Source organism: Ammospiza caudacuta, chromosome 6, assembly GCF_027887145.1.
Source record: "Ammospiza caudacuta isolate bAmmCau1 chromosome 6, bAmmCau1.pri, whole genome shotgun sequence".
Classification (NCBI taxonomy): domain Eukaryota; kingdom Metazoa; phylum Chordata; class Aves; order Passeriformes; family Passerellidae; genus Ammospiza; species Ammospiza caudacuta.
This window is the reverse complement of record NC_080598.1, coordinates 194,035-212,150: the sequence shown is the minus strand read 5'-3', so window position 1 is coordinate 212,150 and position 18,116 is coordinate 194,035. Positions and strand designations below refer to the sequence as shown.

General features: G+C 40.4%; 2 protein-coding genes across 2 annotated transcripts in view; one reads left to right on the top strand and one right to left on the bottom strand.

Moving 5' to 3' along the window:
• Positions 1-4,963, top strand: part of KIAA1549L (KIAA1549 like) — a gene marked incomplete at its 5' end in the record, with an annotated part of 131,424 nt that extends 126,461 nt beyond the window's left edge. Inside the window, one exon of the mRNA XM_058806928.1 lies at positions 1,322-4,963. Coding sequence (XP_058662911.1) covers positions 1,322-1,603 — 282 coding nt within the window. The remainder of the gene's footprint in view (positions 1-1,321) is intronic.
• Positions 4,964-12,208: 7,245 nt separating this feature from the next.
• On the bottom strand, positions 12,209-14,748 carry C6H11orf91 (chromosome 6 C11orf91 homolog). The gene is made up of 2 exons (XM_058807979.1): positions 14,394-14,748; positions 12,209-12,276 (listed from the first exon to the last, which is right to left on the bottom strand). The coding sequence occupies exons 1-2, from the start codon at positions 14,746-14,748 to the stop codon at positions 12,209-12,211; spliced, it is 423 nt and encodes a 140-aa protein (XP_058663962.1).
• Positions 14,749-18,116: the final 3,368 nt, after the last annotated feature.

The following is an 18,116-nucleotide window of genomic DNA, read 5'->3' as shown; positions in this document are numbered from 1 at the left end:
ACAATCACCTTTTGAAGAGCCTGTTGTAAACTAAACAGAGGTGCCTACATCTAATGATCACTTTCGTACCATACCTGCTTCCTACATTTGTCTCATCACACCATAGTGAACATGTTTGACATTCTCTTCAGCATTTGATGGATACCCAAGGCTGTGTAGAGGTCAAGCTTCAGGCATAAAGCCTTCTTCAAAATTAAGGCCTGTAGATTCCCATTTTATAGACTTTTGGAAATCATAAATATTGATTTTTATTTGATGCATTAAAATCTTCTGAGTGCCAAAAAGACTGGTGAAAGAAATTTAATCTCTCATTGTGACTTAAGGGCCTATGTTATTGTTTTAGTTTTAGCTAACATGGGGCTTGTAAATCTGTGGAGTTACAAAAATTATTAATCCCTCATGTTATTCTGTTAGACATGGCCAGAAATCCTGACACTTCTGAGCAGTCAAACATCCCTTTGAGCCTTGAATTTCCAAACTGGCACACCTGAGCTTATCCCTGGTGTCTGGATCTAGTGAGTTTCTGTTAGGACCAGTGAGGCCAGACACTTGGCTAGCTTGGATTAGCTAGAAATCAGAAAACTGCTTTTCTGTTACAGGTTTTTGGTGTACTAAAATCATGCTGTTTGTTTAAAACCTAAGTGTTTGCTAAGCAGAGAGCTCACTTCCAGAAAAACCTTTTCCCTTGGACTTTTGGAGGTGATGATAAATGAGGACAAGCAGATGTTTCTGCTGCCACAGCTGGGACGTACATAAATGGTACATGCCAGGACAGGCATGTGTAGGCAGAAGCTTGTGGCATTCACATTCTCTGAACAGAGGGAGATATAATTCTCTGTCCCAGGATTTTTCCTGGAGAAGCACAGAGAGAAGAAGAGAAAACAATTCTTATCTCTATTCACTGCTCCTGTTGTTTTTGCACATGTGGAATGTGTTATGGAGATTGCTTACTGAGAGTGAGTTCTTAATTGGATTCTGGTGATGGTTGTTTATGTTAATTGGCCTATTAGGTCCAAGTTGTGTCCTGACTGTCTGGAGACAGTCATGGGTTTTTCTTTAGTATCTCTTCAGCATAGTATCTCTTTAGAATAGTATAATGTGATAGAATATAGTTTTAATAAGGCAATATTTCACTCTTCTGAATCATGGAGTCAGATGCCAATCATTCCCAGAAGTTGGGGTCACCCTGAAGCTGGGAATTAATTCTGAGGTTTGCATTCCCTTCCTTTGGTGCTCTCTCTCTCACCTCTGCCCCAGGGAGGTTTGTGGTCGCTGGCGGATCGATTGTTCCGCATAACCCTGTGCAATATAATTCCTGCAGGTGCCCCTGCCTGGCTACATCGAGGCTTACCCGAGGCCCCGCTACCAGCACAACTCCCCCTCCAGGCTGCCCAGGCAGTACAGCCAGCAGGGCAGCCTGCACCCCAGCCTGGAGCAGGCCCCGCTGGCCTCCGCTGCCGCCTCGCAGCACAGCCTGGCCGATAACGACCCCTCGGACGCGCCGCTCACCAACATCTCCACGGCTGCCCTCGTCAAGGCAATAAGGGAAGAAGTGGCCAAGCTGGCCAAGAAGCAGACAGATATGTTTGAGTTCCAGGTCTAATGTATCTTCTGTGCACGGTGTTTGTGTCTTGTGACCTGGGGAAGCCAAGAAAGCAGCTCCTTTAATTTTCAGCCACTAACTTTCTGTGAATTGTGCCAAAGCGATGGCGTTTTAATCTGTATGAAAAGTCAACACTATGAAATGACTTAAAGCAGAGCAACAGGGCTCTGAAGAAATGAAATTCTGCTTTCCAGCTGAGGAAAAGCTGCCAGGAAACTGTTTCATACTGATGAGATCAACCATATGCAATTGTTTGTCACTTTGCTCTCGTATTATGACCCATCCTCACTAAAGATGCTGCTGAACATGTCTGTGCCACAAGAAGTTCCATTTACAGGCCCAGAGGCAGAGCTGCTGAAAATAACTTCTGCATGCCAAAACTTTGATAAGAGAAGAAAAAATCTGCATAACAGGGTTTGCTGGAGGCCATGGCTGGTGTGGCAGTGGCCGTGTTAATTGTCTGCTGTGGGACATTGTATAAGGGGTGCTGATTTCAGCAATGCAGAGTCATTTTGGCCTTTTCATCCCAGACACTATATTCAAACCAAAAGAATTCAACACAATTAAGTAATACAAATAAAAGTCCTGTAAATAGCTCAGAGTCTCTTCATCCTATTAACAGTGCAAAGAAGTGAAAGAAGAGAGGACTGTAGAGAAGGTGAATAACATTTCCGTGATTGGTGGCTACCTTGTCATTCAGTGACACTGATGAATTATGGAGGAGATTTTTTTTTTCAGCGTGAAAGAATACAATGCATGAAGAGCCAGCAAAGGATATTGGTGCTAAAAGCTTCCCAGATAAATGAAAAAAGGTTTTTCCTGTTTGCTTTATAATCGGGCTTTTCACTCTGAAAGCATGTGAAGCTGGTAAACCTGAGACCTTTAAATCCTTCCAACCTGGAAAAATGAATACACCTGCTTGGACAGGGAAACCTCTGTTCAACACAGTGCTTTTTTCCCTCTTTCTTTAGCAATGCTATCTACTAAAGTGATGCCAGAAAGTGCTACCTGAAGCTGCAGTTGATTTTGATTGTGCTGGCACGGTGAATGCGCACCCAGGAAGTTCTGAATGTAGAGGACCTAATTACTATATTAACTTGTAAATAAGTTAACAGCTACATGGATTAACAAAAATATGAATGTTCTGTGAAAAAGAGAGCATTGCCAGAAATGATGTTGACTTCATATTGTGCAAGATAAAGGTCACTGATTGTTACACTGCGTTGTGGTAGGAATCCAATCCCAAAAGAAAATCAAACCACTTGGGATGGGACAGTAGTTAATATTTTGCAGTTGTACAAACTAGTTGGAGACATGAACAGTTGTTTTCAGTTCCTTCAGCAATTAGCTTCAGGATCTGAAGTTTTTGCAAAGTTTGTTGTGTTGGGTGTTTGATGTCAACTGGAGTTAAAGGTAATGTCCTTCATTTCAGTGGGTTATTTAGTTATCCTCAATTACTATTTTGTCTGATCATTTCATTTCTCTGAGTTTCTTTGGTCTTAACTGATGTGAGAAAGGGAACTTGGTTTAGCTTTTTTGGCCATCAGTAAATTGAGAGAAGGAGAAAGAAGACTAGAATAGGGGATAGAGGAAGAAATTGATGAAGCACAAACTTTTAAAGCAGAGCTATTTTTCCCTTTAATAATTATACTATAAACCCTGAGACTGTGATGCGTAATTATCCTAGAATATACAGACATCCTCTGCTCCAATACCTTGAATATTGCAGAAGCATTTGGAATGCTAGCTAATCTTTCGATAAATGTGAAATTTCATTTTTATTATTTAAAATCAGATATAAAAAAATGTATTTTTGTAATTTCTATGTATATATGTGCTGTATATTTATATAAGTGACTAGTCTGCTATAGTCAGAAAATTTCCATAAACTAAGTGGAAAAAGAAAGAACAAACCCTGATAATTTTACTGATCAGTATAATCGTGCTATGTCTGGAGTACACAAATATACAATTGGGTGACTTGGATACTAAACAACCAAAGAAACTCAATTTTTCATATAAATGCAAGTCTAGTAAAGGCTGACTGCTGTCTCAGTTACCTGTCAGCCAGGTAATGCTGATATTATCAGTGTGATACAACACAGCCAAATTTGGTTAAATGAATAGCTGGCTAAGAGCATCACACTTTAAGAATAACAGCTGAAAAATACTGGGCCGAACTCAGTGTACCACAGAAAGACAGGTTCTGGTTGGCTTCAGTGGGAATTTCACTCACTGACAGCAGGGTTTATTTTCTCTATTGGGCTTTGTCTATAAAAGCAAATTTCACTAGATCCCTCAAACAGAATTTTGTTTATTTTTCAGTCAGTTGGATCACTGTAACATGAGTGCAGATATAATGGAAGAGCAGCTGATTTTATTTAGCCTCAGCTAGTTCACAGCTGCCTTGGGCTAACCTGGAAAGTAAACCTACACCAGGTTGTGCCAGCCACATTCTGCATCAGCTTTATTATCAGTTTTTGAATGATTCTTCTATGTAGCCCAGTGAAATTTTGCAAGTAAATGGGTCCTTCTAAGCAATGGGGGTGAAATGTGCTGTGTAATACATTTCTCTAGCCAGTTTTGCAGAGTTCTCCTGAAGCTGAAATTGTGCAAGCAGCCAGGATCCCATGGATGAGCACGCTGAAGCCATAGAGGTGGGAAGGGAGATGTAACAGTGTATTCCCAAAAAAGTCACAGGAAACAGGGCATTCCAGTTTTAAACAGCATCTTTTGGACACTTAACTCTGTTTGTAAGTCTGTTCCCATTCTTAAATTGTGGCAATTTAATAGTTCTATTAAAAATGTGTGAGGGTAAAGTCTCATACATCTTACACAATGGATCTTGTATCTTGCCATACTGGAAACTAAAAATTTTGGAAAATATAGAGATGTCCAGGGTTTGGATGTCTGTAGAAAATGGAAAACCCCTGAGCAAAAGCATTTAAATGGCCTTCTAGAAAGAAAAACCATTTCAGTATAGTTAAACAAAGTACTCTTCATACTTCTGATGAAGACCTGTTAGAGATTCAAAATTTATTTTGTTTGGTATTATTATGGATGATGTGCAGTCTACTGAATATTTCCTGAATCATCACTGAAACCATTGTCGTGCACTTTATTCAGAAAACCATCTTACATTCTTCATTCATGATGCCTTTTTATCCTGTTTGTAATATGTTTCTGTAATTTTTTTTTAAGTATCAAGTCAGATTATATCAGGACAGTTAGGACATTGCTGGGAAAGAAAAATCATGCTGTAATATTTATACTGTCTGAGCACAAAGCAATGATAAAGTGAAAATATAGTGTACAAATTATTTGTAATATAATAAACATTTTGTATGGCTACGAGTACAATATAGTTTTTCAATACTGATTTCAAAGAAGAAAGTATTTGTGTTTAAAGTGATAACCTTGTCCAGATATATCCATACCACTTTTACTGAGAAAAAAGTAGTAATTTAGTTTTTTCTATTCAATGCCCCAATTTTCTTTAAAGATATGTTAAATGTTAAGGTGAAAGTACTGTTTACTGTGCACACAAAATCTTGATGTTCTGACCACTGTCTGTCTTCAGAGTTGTAAATCATCAGTAGAAACAGTTGCAAATGAAACAACAAAAAAAATCCTTCTTGGTTTGTGTGTCCTGACCACTTTCACTTGGAAAAAACACTTGTGACATTTATTAGCATCAGTAGAACAGTAAAAGGATAAAAGGGAACTTGTTGGCAGTAATTTCTTGACTTGTTGAGAGTCATTTCTTGACATATAATCTGTGTTGGAAACTCTAGCACTCAGTCTGGAAATATGAGTAATATTTTTATGTCATAATACTGTGAGTAGAACTTGATAAAGGTGCATGCAAGCCCTATATATAGAAATGAGGGTATTATCTTAAACTGTGATCATTTCTTTTTTAGACTCTCTTTGAAAGAGACACATAAGAAGTGTGAGGTAAAAATGAGAGGCAGGTAGAAAATGCAACATTAGGTTGAGTGACAGAATTGTTTTGTTTAAGGGCTGATATGTACCAAGCTGACCACAGTTTCCATTACATTTCAAGATGTCTGATTGCTAAGGAATTAATGACATTTAATGTATGTTTTTTAGCCCTGCATTGCCAGTGTAAGAGCTGACTGCCAGCCTCTGGAAGTCAGAGGGAGCTTAAAAGCAGCAAGTTTTCTGAGCTCACTGCATTTTGCTGCCCCTGTTCATCCTGTGCACGTCCCAGGAGTTCCAAACTCTGTGTCCAACCAGTTATTGTCCTGCTCTTGAATTTCTTATACACTAATAAATCCCAGTGGCTTCCCAGCCCACACTGACATGAAATGGCAGCGAGACAGGGATCTTGCATGTTGCTCACACATACTAGAAAATGCAGCTTTCCCTTCATGGGTTAATTTTTAACTCCAGGAATGAGCAGCAGATTTCTTTTTTGTTTATCAAAAGAATTCAAATTTTTTTTATTTTTTTCTTCTCATTTTTTAAGGAGAAGAATACTCTCTGAGAATGCTTTTTTTGAACTTTTGCCTTTCTCTCAGAAATAAATAATGCAAAACTCAACTTGTGGAAATGAGATTTATATATAGATAAGTAAAGAAATTGCATACTGACTTGCTCTTTAAAAATCTTTCAAGATGACCAAGTCATAAAGGCACAGCTGGTCAATACTGCAGAATTTCTCCTGAAAATAACTGCATTGCACAAAGTGGTTTAGGTGCTGATTTTAAAAATAGTTGAAATGCCCCCAAATCATATAATATTTCATGCTTTTAAAATTGCTTTAAGACCATATTCTGATGAATATTGTATCATATTCATGCGTATCTATATATCTGTGTGTCAAAAAATATTTAAATATTTTTTCAAAACTGGTTCTATTTGTCCATCAATTTGTCCCCATCCATTTCAGGTTCCTTAAGGGGTAGAGAGGTAGTAATGAAGAGATAAATCTCAGAGTTGTTCTGTTATGAAGCTCATGGAAGAGGAGAAATGGGCTTTAAATAGTTAGGTGGTCAAATGTATCATAGATGTGTTGAAAATAATTACAAGTGTCATGAAGAGGTGTTTCAGGAGTTTGATTTTCTTTTTCTTTTTTTGAATTTGTTAAAAATAATTCTTGTTTTAGGAAGTTTGACTTCATGAATTTTCCACACTCAATTCATACCCAAGGAGTAAGTTGTTACTATATTGGGGTCTGTAAACAATTTTGTAACTTTAGAAATTTACATTTAGCCACTGGGCAATAATGGGTGCAAAGGACTGTAAATCACAAGGAAAGGTGATTCCACTGATTACAATATTTAGAGAGCAGGTGAATTTCTCTTCCAGAGTATTCTCTCTTCACTGGAGGCCAGAGCATTTCTGTGCTGTGTAAACCAGTCCAAACACTGGGTCATCAGTTAAGGTCTTGTGTATCTGGCAAGGAGATCTGGATGTAAGTAAAACTGAAATTTATTCTTTATCCCTGTCTTTATCTCATACTCTCCATGCTGCAATGAGGAAAAACCTGAACACTTTTTTTTGCAACAAACAAATTTTAATATTTCCTTCTGTGACAAATTGACTGGGAAGGCTTTTTCATTTCATCTTGCTGCTGACTTCTGCAAGCTGTATTCAACGTCATACTTGATAGAAAAAAAATGAGAGTGAAGCCAAGGATTTTGGAAAATATGATAGAACCCATTTTGCTGAGGCTTAAATTTTGATGCAGGATTTAGCAACCCAACAGAAACAGCTCAGGCCTAACAACAGGGCAGTTCTTTGGATTCATCAGAAATCATGTTTGTCCAGCACAGATATTCTTATGCTTTTTGACTTTTTATTTTCATTTGAAGTCTTCCCTGCCATTGCTGTGCATTCTGAATATGAATTTGACATGTTGTACACAAAGAAGTGCACTGTTTACCTTGCTGACAGCTGGTGTGACAGAAGTAAGAACCAACACAGGACAGAATTTTTAAACAGCCATGGCACTGCATGGCTTCAGCCCACAGTGTGCTTTTGTGTGTTCTCCTTTTAGTGTTGAGGCAAACCACAGCTACAGGTAAATTTTCTGCTGCAAGATTTTGTTTACTGGCAATTTTTTTTTGTTTTTTTTTTGTTTTTTTGTTTTGTTTTGTTTTGTTGTTTTTGTTTTTGTTTTTTTTTTGTTTACTGGCAAAACACCTGCTCCCTTCAAGGAGAACAGGGCTGAGCAGTAACCCCCCCAATAAATTAGCCATCACAAGTGTCTTAAAACTGTGCCAGGAGAGGAAGGATGCTGTCTGGTTATGGGTGGCTGGAAACTGGGAGATGGGAGGTCAGTTTGCTGCTCTTCAGGATTCTGGATTGGTCCAAAATGTGTCTGTGCCTCAGTGTCCCATGTGTGGGCAGGGTGAAGGAACTGCCTCTCCTCACTGCTCTGCTGAAACTCAGACCTGGACTGCAGTGGCTACTTTATTACTTCATGGAGCTTTGGGAATTGTTCAGGACTATAAAGTACCTATTCCTATGGTAGCATTTCAATAAATGTGAATTTACAAGGGAAAATAAAAAACCTCTTGAAAATATTGCAGTATGTTCTAGGAAGCCTTTCCAATAACAGCCTCTACACTTTTTTACAGAGATTTACAGAATTTATATCAATAAACTGTCTCACTTCCCAGGCAACAGATCTCACTTTCCAAGGAAATGAACTTTTCTTACATCTTTGAACTATGGAAAGGACTAGCTCTGCATGATTACAAAAATCCATGTTATCTTTGGTGTTCACAGCTTGATTCAACTGAATTGTAACGGCTGTGTCTGTGAAACTTGCTCAAAATTTATGAGTATTTCAGCTGTAAGTGGGAAAATTAATTTTCTGAAGCTGCAACATTGAGAGCAAATTTAAAGCTGAGTCTAGGGATTAAATCAAGAGAATAAGAAATAATTAAAATTTTATACTATGCAATCAGAAGGAAAATCTCCAAGACCTGTTACTTAAAACTACATGCTGATGGTAGAATTTTACATATGACTGAAAAGGGGGGATTTAAAATGTTCTGGATCATTACCAAATCCTTATGTTTTTACTCTGAGCCATAGGGTGATTCTAGAAATAAAGCTTATGAGTACATAGAATAGTTCCTTTCATGTTAGTGGCTATAGCTTAGCTGAAGTTGTACGTGTGTTTTCCTTGGCAACTTTGCACATGAAATAAAATATGTTTTAAAATCTGTGTTGCTACTTATTGGTTGTTCCTGCTGTCTCCTCCTCTTTAGATCCAGTTTTTGTGGTTTTTAATATAATTTATGCAGGCCTAAGTTTCGTGCTGTCAGTCTGAAGCAGAAGGAAGAGGAAAATGCAGCTTTTGACAGGGCTGCTTTTGTATAATTTGTCATGCAAGAAATTCGGAATAAAAAGTTCCTTTACTACTACTTTGTAGTTTCAGAGGAAGAAAGAGGCTGGAAAGGATCTTCCAAAAATAGACGATAAATGAAATTCCTAGTGTAAGTATCACTAATAAGGTTCTAGACAGATGGCCTAATTATGATATAATTTTTTAAATGTATATATGTATTTATATATTTTATATACATGCTGTGACTGTGAGTACTTAAACTGCCTCAGGGGGTTGTTCTGGCTTTTCTCAAGATACACCAAAATCTGAGGCTGTTTCACAAATGTTGACAAGTTTTCACAAATGAGGACAACTTTCCCAGAGTTAGGTGCTTCTCAATTTCCCTACCTCCCCTTGAGATATTAGCTCTGAATTTTCAGATCAGGTGAATCCAAAATGCAGAAGACGCTGCTGAAAGCAGAAAAATCATTTCATGATGGCTTACTGCTTTTGGATTTCCTTTCTAATCTGCCCCTGAACTAATTAAGGCAGCTTGACTTGAAGATTAATTTAAATTCTAATGATCCATTGTAATAAGGCTGAATATCTATTTGGAGAATTTTAATGTGGCAAACTCAAACACAGCAGTGTGAAATTTAATGGACCCAACCGTTTGATATAAAATAAAGTTGAAATGCATTCTGGTTCTTGAATAGCTTTGTATCTCATTTTGCCCACCATAAAGCAGCCAAGGCCATTTGAGGTTTCACAAGTGAGACCTGAAGCTCTCCTTGGGGAGCACCTGGGTGTCACTGCAGGTGCAGGCTCAGGCTGGGAAGGTGTGACACTCTGCTTTTTGAGAGGCTTGCCTTATTTGGGATTAGAAATTGGAGCAACCTACTGATGTTTGGAGATCTCTGCCTAGGAATCAAATTTGTAGCCTTAAATTTCTGCCTTGAATGCAATAGGGATAGATTTGTTGAGTCACAAGGCAGCTACATGAGAGAGATCTGAATTGTTCCTTCATCTGAATGCCAGGTTTAGCCTCCCCTGAGCAATCTAAGAGAACAGAAACAATTAAAAAATGAATGGCACGTCCTTTGTGAATAAAGGAAAATGTGGTAAGAATGCTGTTCTATTTTGTCTAATACATGGCTTAATTTTTACAAAGGGAATGATAAACAGACCAGCTTTGAGATGAAACCATAAGCCCTCAGATGAGAGCAAATTACTGGATTTAAGAAGATCAGGTGGAAACAGAGCAGAAAAGTAAAGGTAAGTAAGTTAAATGTTTAGGGGCAAATGGAAATCAGCCTAATTGCCATTATGCACCAATAGCCTTTTTCTCCCCCCTTTTATTTTTTTCCCCAAAGGAAAGGTTTTGACCAAAGCATCCTGATGGAGGAGTGCTGTGGGTGACACAAGGGTGATCACTCTGCTAAATGCCATGGTCCAGATGATTTTTTCAGGAGATGTGTGATCCCAGGCAGCTCTGAGATTACACATTAATTGATGCTATTCCTTGTGTTATCATCCAGTAATTAAACTCCAAGTGTTGTTTCAACATAAAGGCCATATGAAAAACAGAACAACAGATGGAAAATATTTCAACTGTGTGCCGTGGGAAGCAGGTCTGTTTAAGCCAAGAAAACAAAGGAATAAAGAAAAAAAGTGAATAATGGCTGATGAGAGCTGGATGTAAAGTCAAAGACTTGGTAAAAGCTGAGAAGTAATTGTTAGGAAGCAGCAATTCCATGTAATGGAAACCTCTGTAGGCCCTTGCAGTAACCTTGGAAAATTTATTGTGGTTTAGGAACTAAACTGATCTGGAGATTGGGACAATCAAGATAGTTCCTCTGTTACCTACCTTGATTTTAAAGCCCTCACTTGCCCACAAAGCCTCTGAAGGCCTCTGTATAATGGCCCTTTTTGTCCAATCCAAATTTGTTTTCTGATATTTAATTTGGATACTAAACCAGTTCTCATTTTCATTGAAACCAACAATTTCAGCTTAACCATTCACATTTTCACTGCAATTGACCATTTCTACTTAAGCCTCAAAACCCTTTGAGAGACTTTTTATCCTCTTTCTGCAGAGGGAGCAGTGAAACACTGCAGCCCAGATTTCTAATGTTCATTTGTAATCACATTAAAATGTGATTGCTGTAATTTGATGATTGACAAATGGGAGTTATAAACTAGATTAAAAAAAAATATATAAACTCTGTGTACAGTAGATCAAAATCTGGCTAGAAAGATTGAGGCCCTATAAGGATGAATGTTGCAATAAACAGTAAGAGGAAATAAATTTTTGATATTGGATTGTATTAAAACATTTCACAGCTGAGTAATTTGAACACAGTTTAAATAAACAGAGGTTAAAATAGTCCTCCTAAAAATAAAGCTCTTTGCCAAAATATTGCAGCTTCAGGGTCGGTAACTTTATTATTTCATGCTGCCACCTACTGCTTTGGAAATGGAATAGGAAAAAGTAATCAGTATTTTTTTATCAGTCTGATGAGCCTATTTGCTCCTTTGTGGTGTTCTTAATGGGTGACATTATTTTTGAATGCTGAATGCTGTCCAGATCTTCAGTCTGCCATCCCTGCCTCTGTCCATTTTTACTTATGAAAGGATGTACCTTCCAAACATAAGGATGTTGTCACTTCAAAAACTGCCACAGGCTTTGGCCCAAGCACTGTTATTCCTAAAATTATGGTAAAATATCAGTTAACACTAAATGTCATGTGCCTGCTCTGTTAAAAACCAACTCAAGTCACAGCTTCTGTAATTTTATGGTTATAAAGGAATACACTGTGATTATAAAAAAGTTTTTTTTATGCTAAGGTGAAAGTAGTTCTTTAAGCTGGTTTAGAGGCTTAGGACTTTTGGCCATACCTGTTTACTCAAAATTGCACTTAATATACTTAGAATTAAAAAAAAACAAAACCCAACCATATTTTATATTTGCCATTTCTGCATTTCCCAGCTGCAGATATGGACCGCTGAGAATCCTGACAAAAACAGTGTTAATTTCTCAGTGTTTTTGAAGAAAATATTATATGCTTCCTGCATAAAGTAATTGGATAAAAAGAAAAAGGTTCAAATACACAGTAGTGTTATCAGTAACTAGTACCAGACAAATAATACACAAAAGAAGTCAACAATATGCTATACTTTTAAGAGGAGGAGAACAACATATGGTGAGTAGAAACCCAATATTAAAGACTCATTAAAACAATCCACAGTCATAGTGGCAAAATATCCAGCTGAAATAATCCACAGTGTGTTGGTGGACATTACTTCATGTTCTGCATTGCTTTCATGCTTTGTATCTTCTTTTCTTCCAGTGCCTTCAGGATTTTATCTAAACAGGAATGAAACACGAATTGTCATTAATGATGTCATTAACAATTTACAGTACTTTTAAGTAAATCCAATAATGTATTAAGCAAACTAATAATCCTTACAATGCCTTGGCTAGCAAATACCTCAAAATTAGAGTTTCTCAAAATACTAGGTATTAAAAATGGAAAGTGGTGTGTACTGCTATAATGAAGGGGAAAATACATGCAAACTACCAAGTGGAATTTCTTTTGAGATTTTGCTTTGAATGCATGTATCTGATGGGCATTTCCCCTGTGTTCCTGTAACTCTTGCACTCCTGAAAGTTTCCTGTGATCTTGGAGGAAAAAATAAGCATGAAATCCTTACAGTTGTTGGCCTCCCTACCTGAGCTCTCAGTACCACCATCATCTGCTGAACTATTTTATTCCTTGCATTTTCTTCATGGCCAGCAGGTTGCAAAATTAAAATGCCAAGTTCACTTATAATTTAATGGGAGGGTTTCTGTTTGATTGGTGGTTTCTTTTGGTGTGCGTTGTTTTGACGTTTTTTGGGGGAACTGGGTTTTGGTTTGGGGATTTTTTTATGCCTCCAATTATCCCTGGCCTTTATTTTACATCAAATCCTCAAAAAGTTAAAAACTTTTAAGACAGTTCCTTCCTCACTTCCTTTAACCAATGCCATTTCCAGTGTTTACTGCACCCTTTCAAACACCCATTCCTGACCCAGAAATAAAACCAAGGGGTTGAAGTTTTTTGGAGGGCAGGTGTGTTTTGGTTTGGAGATTTTTTTATGCCTCCAACTATCCCTGGCCTTTATTTGACATTAAAACTGATGCACAACTGCAGGGTCTCATTGCTACTCTATACATTTTGCATGTACCCACTCCCTCTCGCTTGACTGATGTCTGCGTTGGTTTGTTTGACCTTGGAGGAAAAGATGAGCATGAAATCCTTACAGTTGTTGGCCTCCCCACCTGAACTCTCAGTACCACCATCATCTGCTGAACTATTTTATTCCTTGCATTTTCTTCATGGCCAGCAGGTTGCAAAATTAAAATGCCAAATTCACAGGAGGGTTTCTGTTTGGTTGGTGGTTTCTTTTGGTGTGGGTTGTTTTGAGGTTTTTGGGGGAGCCAGTTGTGTTTTGGTTCGAGGATTTTTTTATGCCTCCAACTATCCCTGGCCTATATTTGACATCAAAGCTGATGGACAACTGCAGGGTCTCATTGCTACTTGATACATTTTGCATGTACCAACTCTCTCTCGCTTGAGTGATGCCTGCACTGGTTTGTTTGTTGTCGTTTAACAACTTTGGGGGATTTGTGACTATGACAGTGACTACACCTGTACTTCGTGTGACTCCTTAGGTAATCCTAAATTTCTCAGACGATGGTAAGGATGATAGGGGATATAGGAAGGAGGATGACGGACATGGTGGTTAAGATGGCAATTACAATGCTAGTTGTCTGGTTAATGCGTCGTTGTTTTACGTGGTTTGTGGTGTGCGGGGGAGTGCCCTGAGTGGTGACCGGGCTGACCCGGGACAATCAATGCCATTTGTCCCTGCAGTGCCGCCTCGCAGTGTCCCCGGGCTGGCTCTAGGGCGCTGCAGAGCAGAGATACCCTAAACTTGCCTCACACTCTCATCCTGCTTTAGGGCTCCCTGCCAGGGGGACCCGCGGCCGGACTGCGGGGCCGGTGCCGGTGCACAACCGCAGGGTCTCGCTGCTACTCCATACATTTTGCATGTACCAACTCCCTCTCGCTTGAGTGATGCCTGCGTTGGTTTGTTTGCTGTCATTTAACGACTTTGGGGGTTTTGTGACTACGCGAGTGACTACTACACCCGTAGTTCGCGTGACTCTTCTAACCGTGCCCTCAGCCGGCTTCCCTGAGCGGTGACCGGGCTGACCCGGGACAATTAATGCCTTTTGTTCCCGCACGCACCTGCGCTGCCCCGGGCTGGCGCTAGGGCGCTGCGGGGCGGAGATACCCCAAACCCGCCCCACATCCATCCTGCCCTATTCCGGGCTCCCTGCCGGGGTACCCGGGCTGTGCGGGGCGGTGCCGGTGCCGATGCCCGCAGCTCCTCCCGCACCGCCCCGCGCAGCCCGGGCGCGGCGGGCGGCGCACGCACACTGCCTGGCATCGAAGCCGTCGCCGATGAGCGCCGCCAGCTCCAGCTCCTTGAGGCGGATGCCCAGCTCGCACATCTCCTCCTGCAGCTGCAGCTGCGCCAGCTCCGGGGGCCGCCGCGCCACCTCCCCGGCCCGCGGCGCTGCGGGCGGGCAGCAGAGGCGCGGCGGCTCCGGCACCACGGGCGCGGGCAGCGCGGCGTAGCGGGGCGGCCCGGCCGCGGCCGGCAGCGGCTGCCACGGCCAGCACAGGGCGGCCAGCGGGGCCCAGGCGCCGCCCGCCGGCCGCGGCACCGGCTCCGTGCCGTGGAAGTGCGGGAAGTACAGCGGCGGCCACGACGGGCGCTGCACGGTCATGGCACAGCCGAGGCACTGCCGCTGCAGCCGGCCGTTGTCCCCGCGGCGCCCGGCACCGCCCGGCGAGACCGGCGGTTGTCCCCGAGGCTCCCCGGGACAGCCCCGCCGTTATCCCCGGGACAGCCCCGTGGGTATCCCCGAGGCTCCCCGGGACAGTCCCCGCCGTTATCCCCGTGTGAAAAACGCCAATCACTCGTTTTTAAAATTTTAAAAGTGTAATAGTAATAAAATGGTTGTAAAAATAGTAGCACAATTAGAGTAATAACAATTTGGACAAACTGAATTAGGACAATATGAGAGAATAAATACAAAGAGTTATGGACGTCCGGGTACCTTTTTCTGGGCAGCACAAGCCCGAAAAAGGACACCCGTTAACAAAGGATTAACCCTTAAAACCAATAACCTGTTGCATATTCATACATCCCATCCATGATGCATAAATTCCATTCAAACGCAAGATTCTGTCTGGTCAGCGTCAGCTTCTTCCTTCTAATTCTAACAGCGCCTCCAAGGCGGGAAGAAGTTCGTTTCTTCTGATAAGAAGGCAATAAATTTCCTTTCTCTGAAAGATTCAGGTGTCCTGTGGCTGCTATCTCGCTGCAAGCCCTTTCTGTTAAACAAAGCATCCTACATAGCATCGTTTCTATTTTAACAATTTTTATAACCTAAAACTATATTTAACACAGTACTTAAGAGAATGAATACAGCATTGCTTTCTAACACAACACATATAATATTCATTTTAATATTTGCGAAAAGCCAATCCTAAAATACATGCATTTTTCACACCCGGCACAGCCCCGCGGGTGTCCCCGGGACAGTCTCCACCGTTGTCCCCGAGGCTCCCTGGTGTGAAACACAAAGCCGTGTTTCATGTCAGGTATGTAATATATGGTAGAGATAATTCATGCTATTAATGTATGGTATAAAAATATTGTGAAATCCAAACCATGTCTTTTGACTACCCCGGCCGGGAGCAGCCGATTGCATCTATCCAGACAGTCAGCGATGCCACCCTGATACATCTGACAACAGCAACACACCTGGATGAGGCTTTTGTCCACCTCTAAAGACAGTTCTAAAGACGAATTCTAATAATGACTGAGGAAAGTAAAGCATGGAAGAAGGCCTTTGAACCTATCTTTTGTTTGCAATTAGCCTTAGTTGATTTATGTGAAGAACGCCAATCACTTCTTTTTAAAATTTCAAAAGTTTAGTAGTAATAAAATGGTTATAAAAAAGAGTAATAAAATAGGACTAATAACAATTTGGACAAATTGAATTAGGACAATATGAGACAATAGAGATAAAGAGTTACGGAGGTCCAGGTGCCTTTTTCTGGGCAGCACGAGCCCGAAAAAGGACAAAAGGATCAACCCTTAAAAGCAACAGCCTGTTGCATATTCATACTGGTTGTCTTGTTACATGATGCATAAATTCCATTAAAACACAGGATTCTGTCTGGTCATCATCAACTTCTTCCTCTGAATCCTAAAACAGCACCTTCAAGGCAGGAAGAAGTTCATTTCTTCTGATAATGGAGCAATAAGTTCTCTTTCTCTGAAAGATTCAGGTGTCCTGTGGCTGCTATCTCAGTGCAAGTCCTTCCTTTAAGAAAAGTATCCTACATGGCATCGTTTCTATTTTAACATTTTTTTATAACCTAAAATCATATTTAACACAGTACTTAAGAATTAATACGGCATCACTTTCTAACACAACACATATAATATTCATTTTAATATTTGCGAAAAGCCAATCATAAAATACGTGCATTTTTCACAATTTAGGAGCATTTGAATTAAAGCATTAAGGATGTTGCTCTTTGCTTGTAGTTAAGCCTTAAAGAGTTCTGCAATAATAACCTTTTGCAGTATAATTTTAGAATATTGCTTGTATCCTTGAAGCTATAGCTTTGGAATATATATAACGGAAACCAAACAGAGAAAAGCAGCTTGAGAAAGGAAGATGAACATTAACTCAAGGATTTATAATTTCGACCAAGGGAAGCTGGACATCACTGTTATGAGATTTATAGTCCTTGCAATTAAAAGGTGGACGCACATCTGGGGAGCTGGACCTCACCAGATGGGAGACTTCTTCCTTCTTTTGGAAACCAACCACCATCATCTGGGAATACTCCTTTTGGGATACATCCTGAGAAAAACTAAACCACAGTAGTGTATAGAATTGTGACATAAAAATTTGGAATAGAAACTGCTGAGAAATCTGATGAGTACCCCTATAAATACCTGTAAGCCTCAAGTATGGGTGTGCAGTTGGAGGGAAAACTTCCTCCACTGCACCCTGTGCTGTATTGCTCATGCTTGACCATATTAATTAATAAATTTATTGCTGCTTGAATATTGGCCTCGTCAAGCTCCTTATTTATAACACCAGCATCTTCCCAGTTTTCCCATGGAAATGGAGCCAGGTTAGAGGAGTCAGACAAAGTACAGGTGTAGTCACTGCTGCACAAAGGAACAAATCCCTCAAAGTCGCGATGCGACAACAAAAAAACCAACACAGACACCAGTCAATTGAGAGGGTTTTGGTACATGCAAAATATATCGAGTAGCAATGAGTAAAATAAAGGCCAGGGATAGTTGGAGGCATAAAAAATCCCCAAACCAAAACCCACCCGTCCTCCTCAAAAAACCTCAACCCAATGGTTTTATATCTGGGTCAAGAATGGGTGTTTGAAAGGGCGCAGTAAACTCTGGAAATGGCATTGGTTAAAGGAAGAGAGGAAACTGTCCTAAAAGTTTTCAACTGTCCTAAAAGTTTTCAACTTTTTGAGGATTTTCTTCAAGGCTGTAAGTGAAATAAGCCAGATACTGACAACGGAAGGGTTTTGGTGATTAAATGAGGGGAAAATTCATCTTCAGGTGGTTGTGCATGGGTGGCTGATGCTCTGCATGTCTGCTGTTGAGGATTCTGGGGGTTTTGGTGGGTGGGGATAGTTGTTCACCTTCTCCCCATTTTGCTTGTTTGTATTTGAGGATGGGACCTGTCATTAATAGTGGTTGGTAATTATTTCTTTAGCCTGGCTTCTCTCCATTAAATATGGCAACCCTCCTCCAGCCCTAGGCAAAATGTGAGGGCACTGCTGATTGCTTCTGTGGAGCTCAGAGCAGGCCAAAAAGATCCTCTCAGGCTTCCAGCAGGAGGACTTTTGGCATGGATTTAGGCTGATTTGAGGTATTCTGGACAGCCCTAGTAATAGAGCTCCTGTACCAGTGCTGTTGATAAAGTATTGGTGACTGCAGGGGCTGTGGAGGTTATTCAGGATCAATAAATTCACTTAAAAAGGGGTGAAAATCCCACTGCACTACTAATGCAGCCTTGAGCAGGCTTCAGCAGTACCC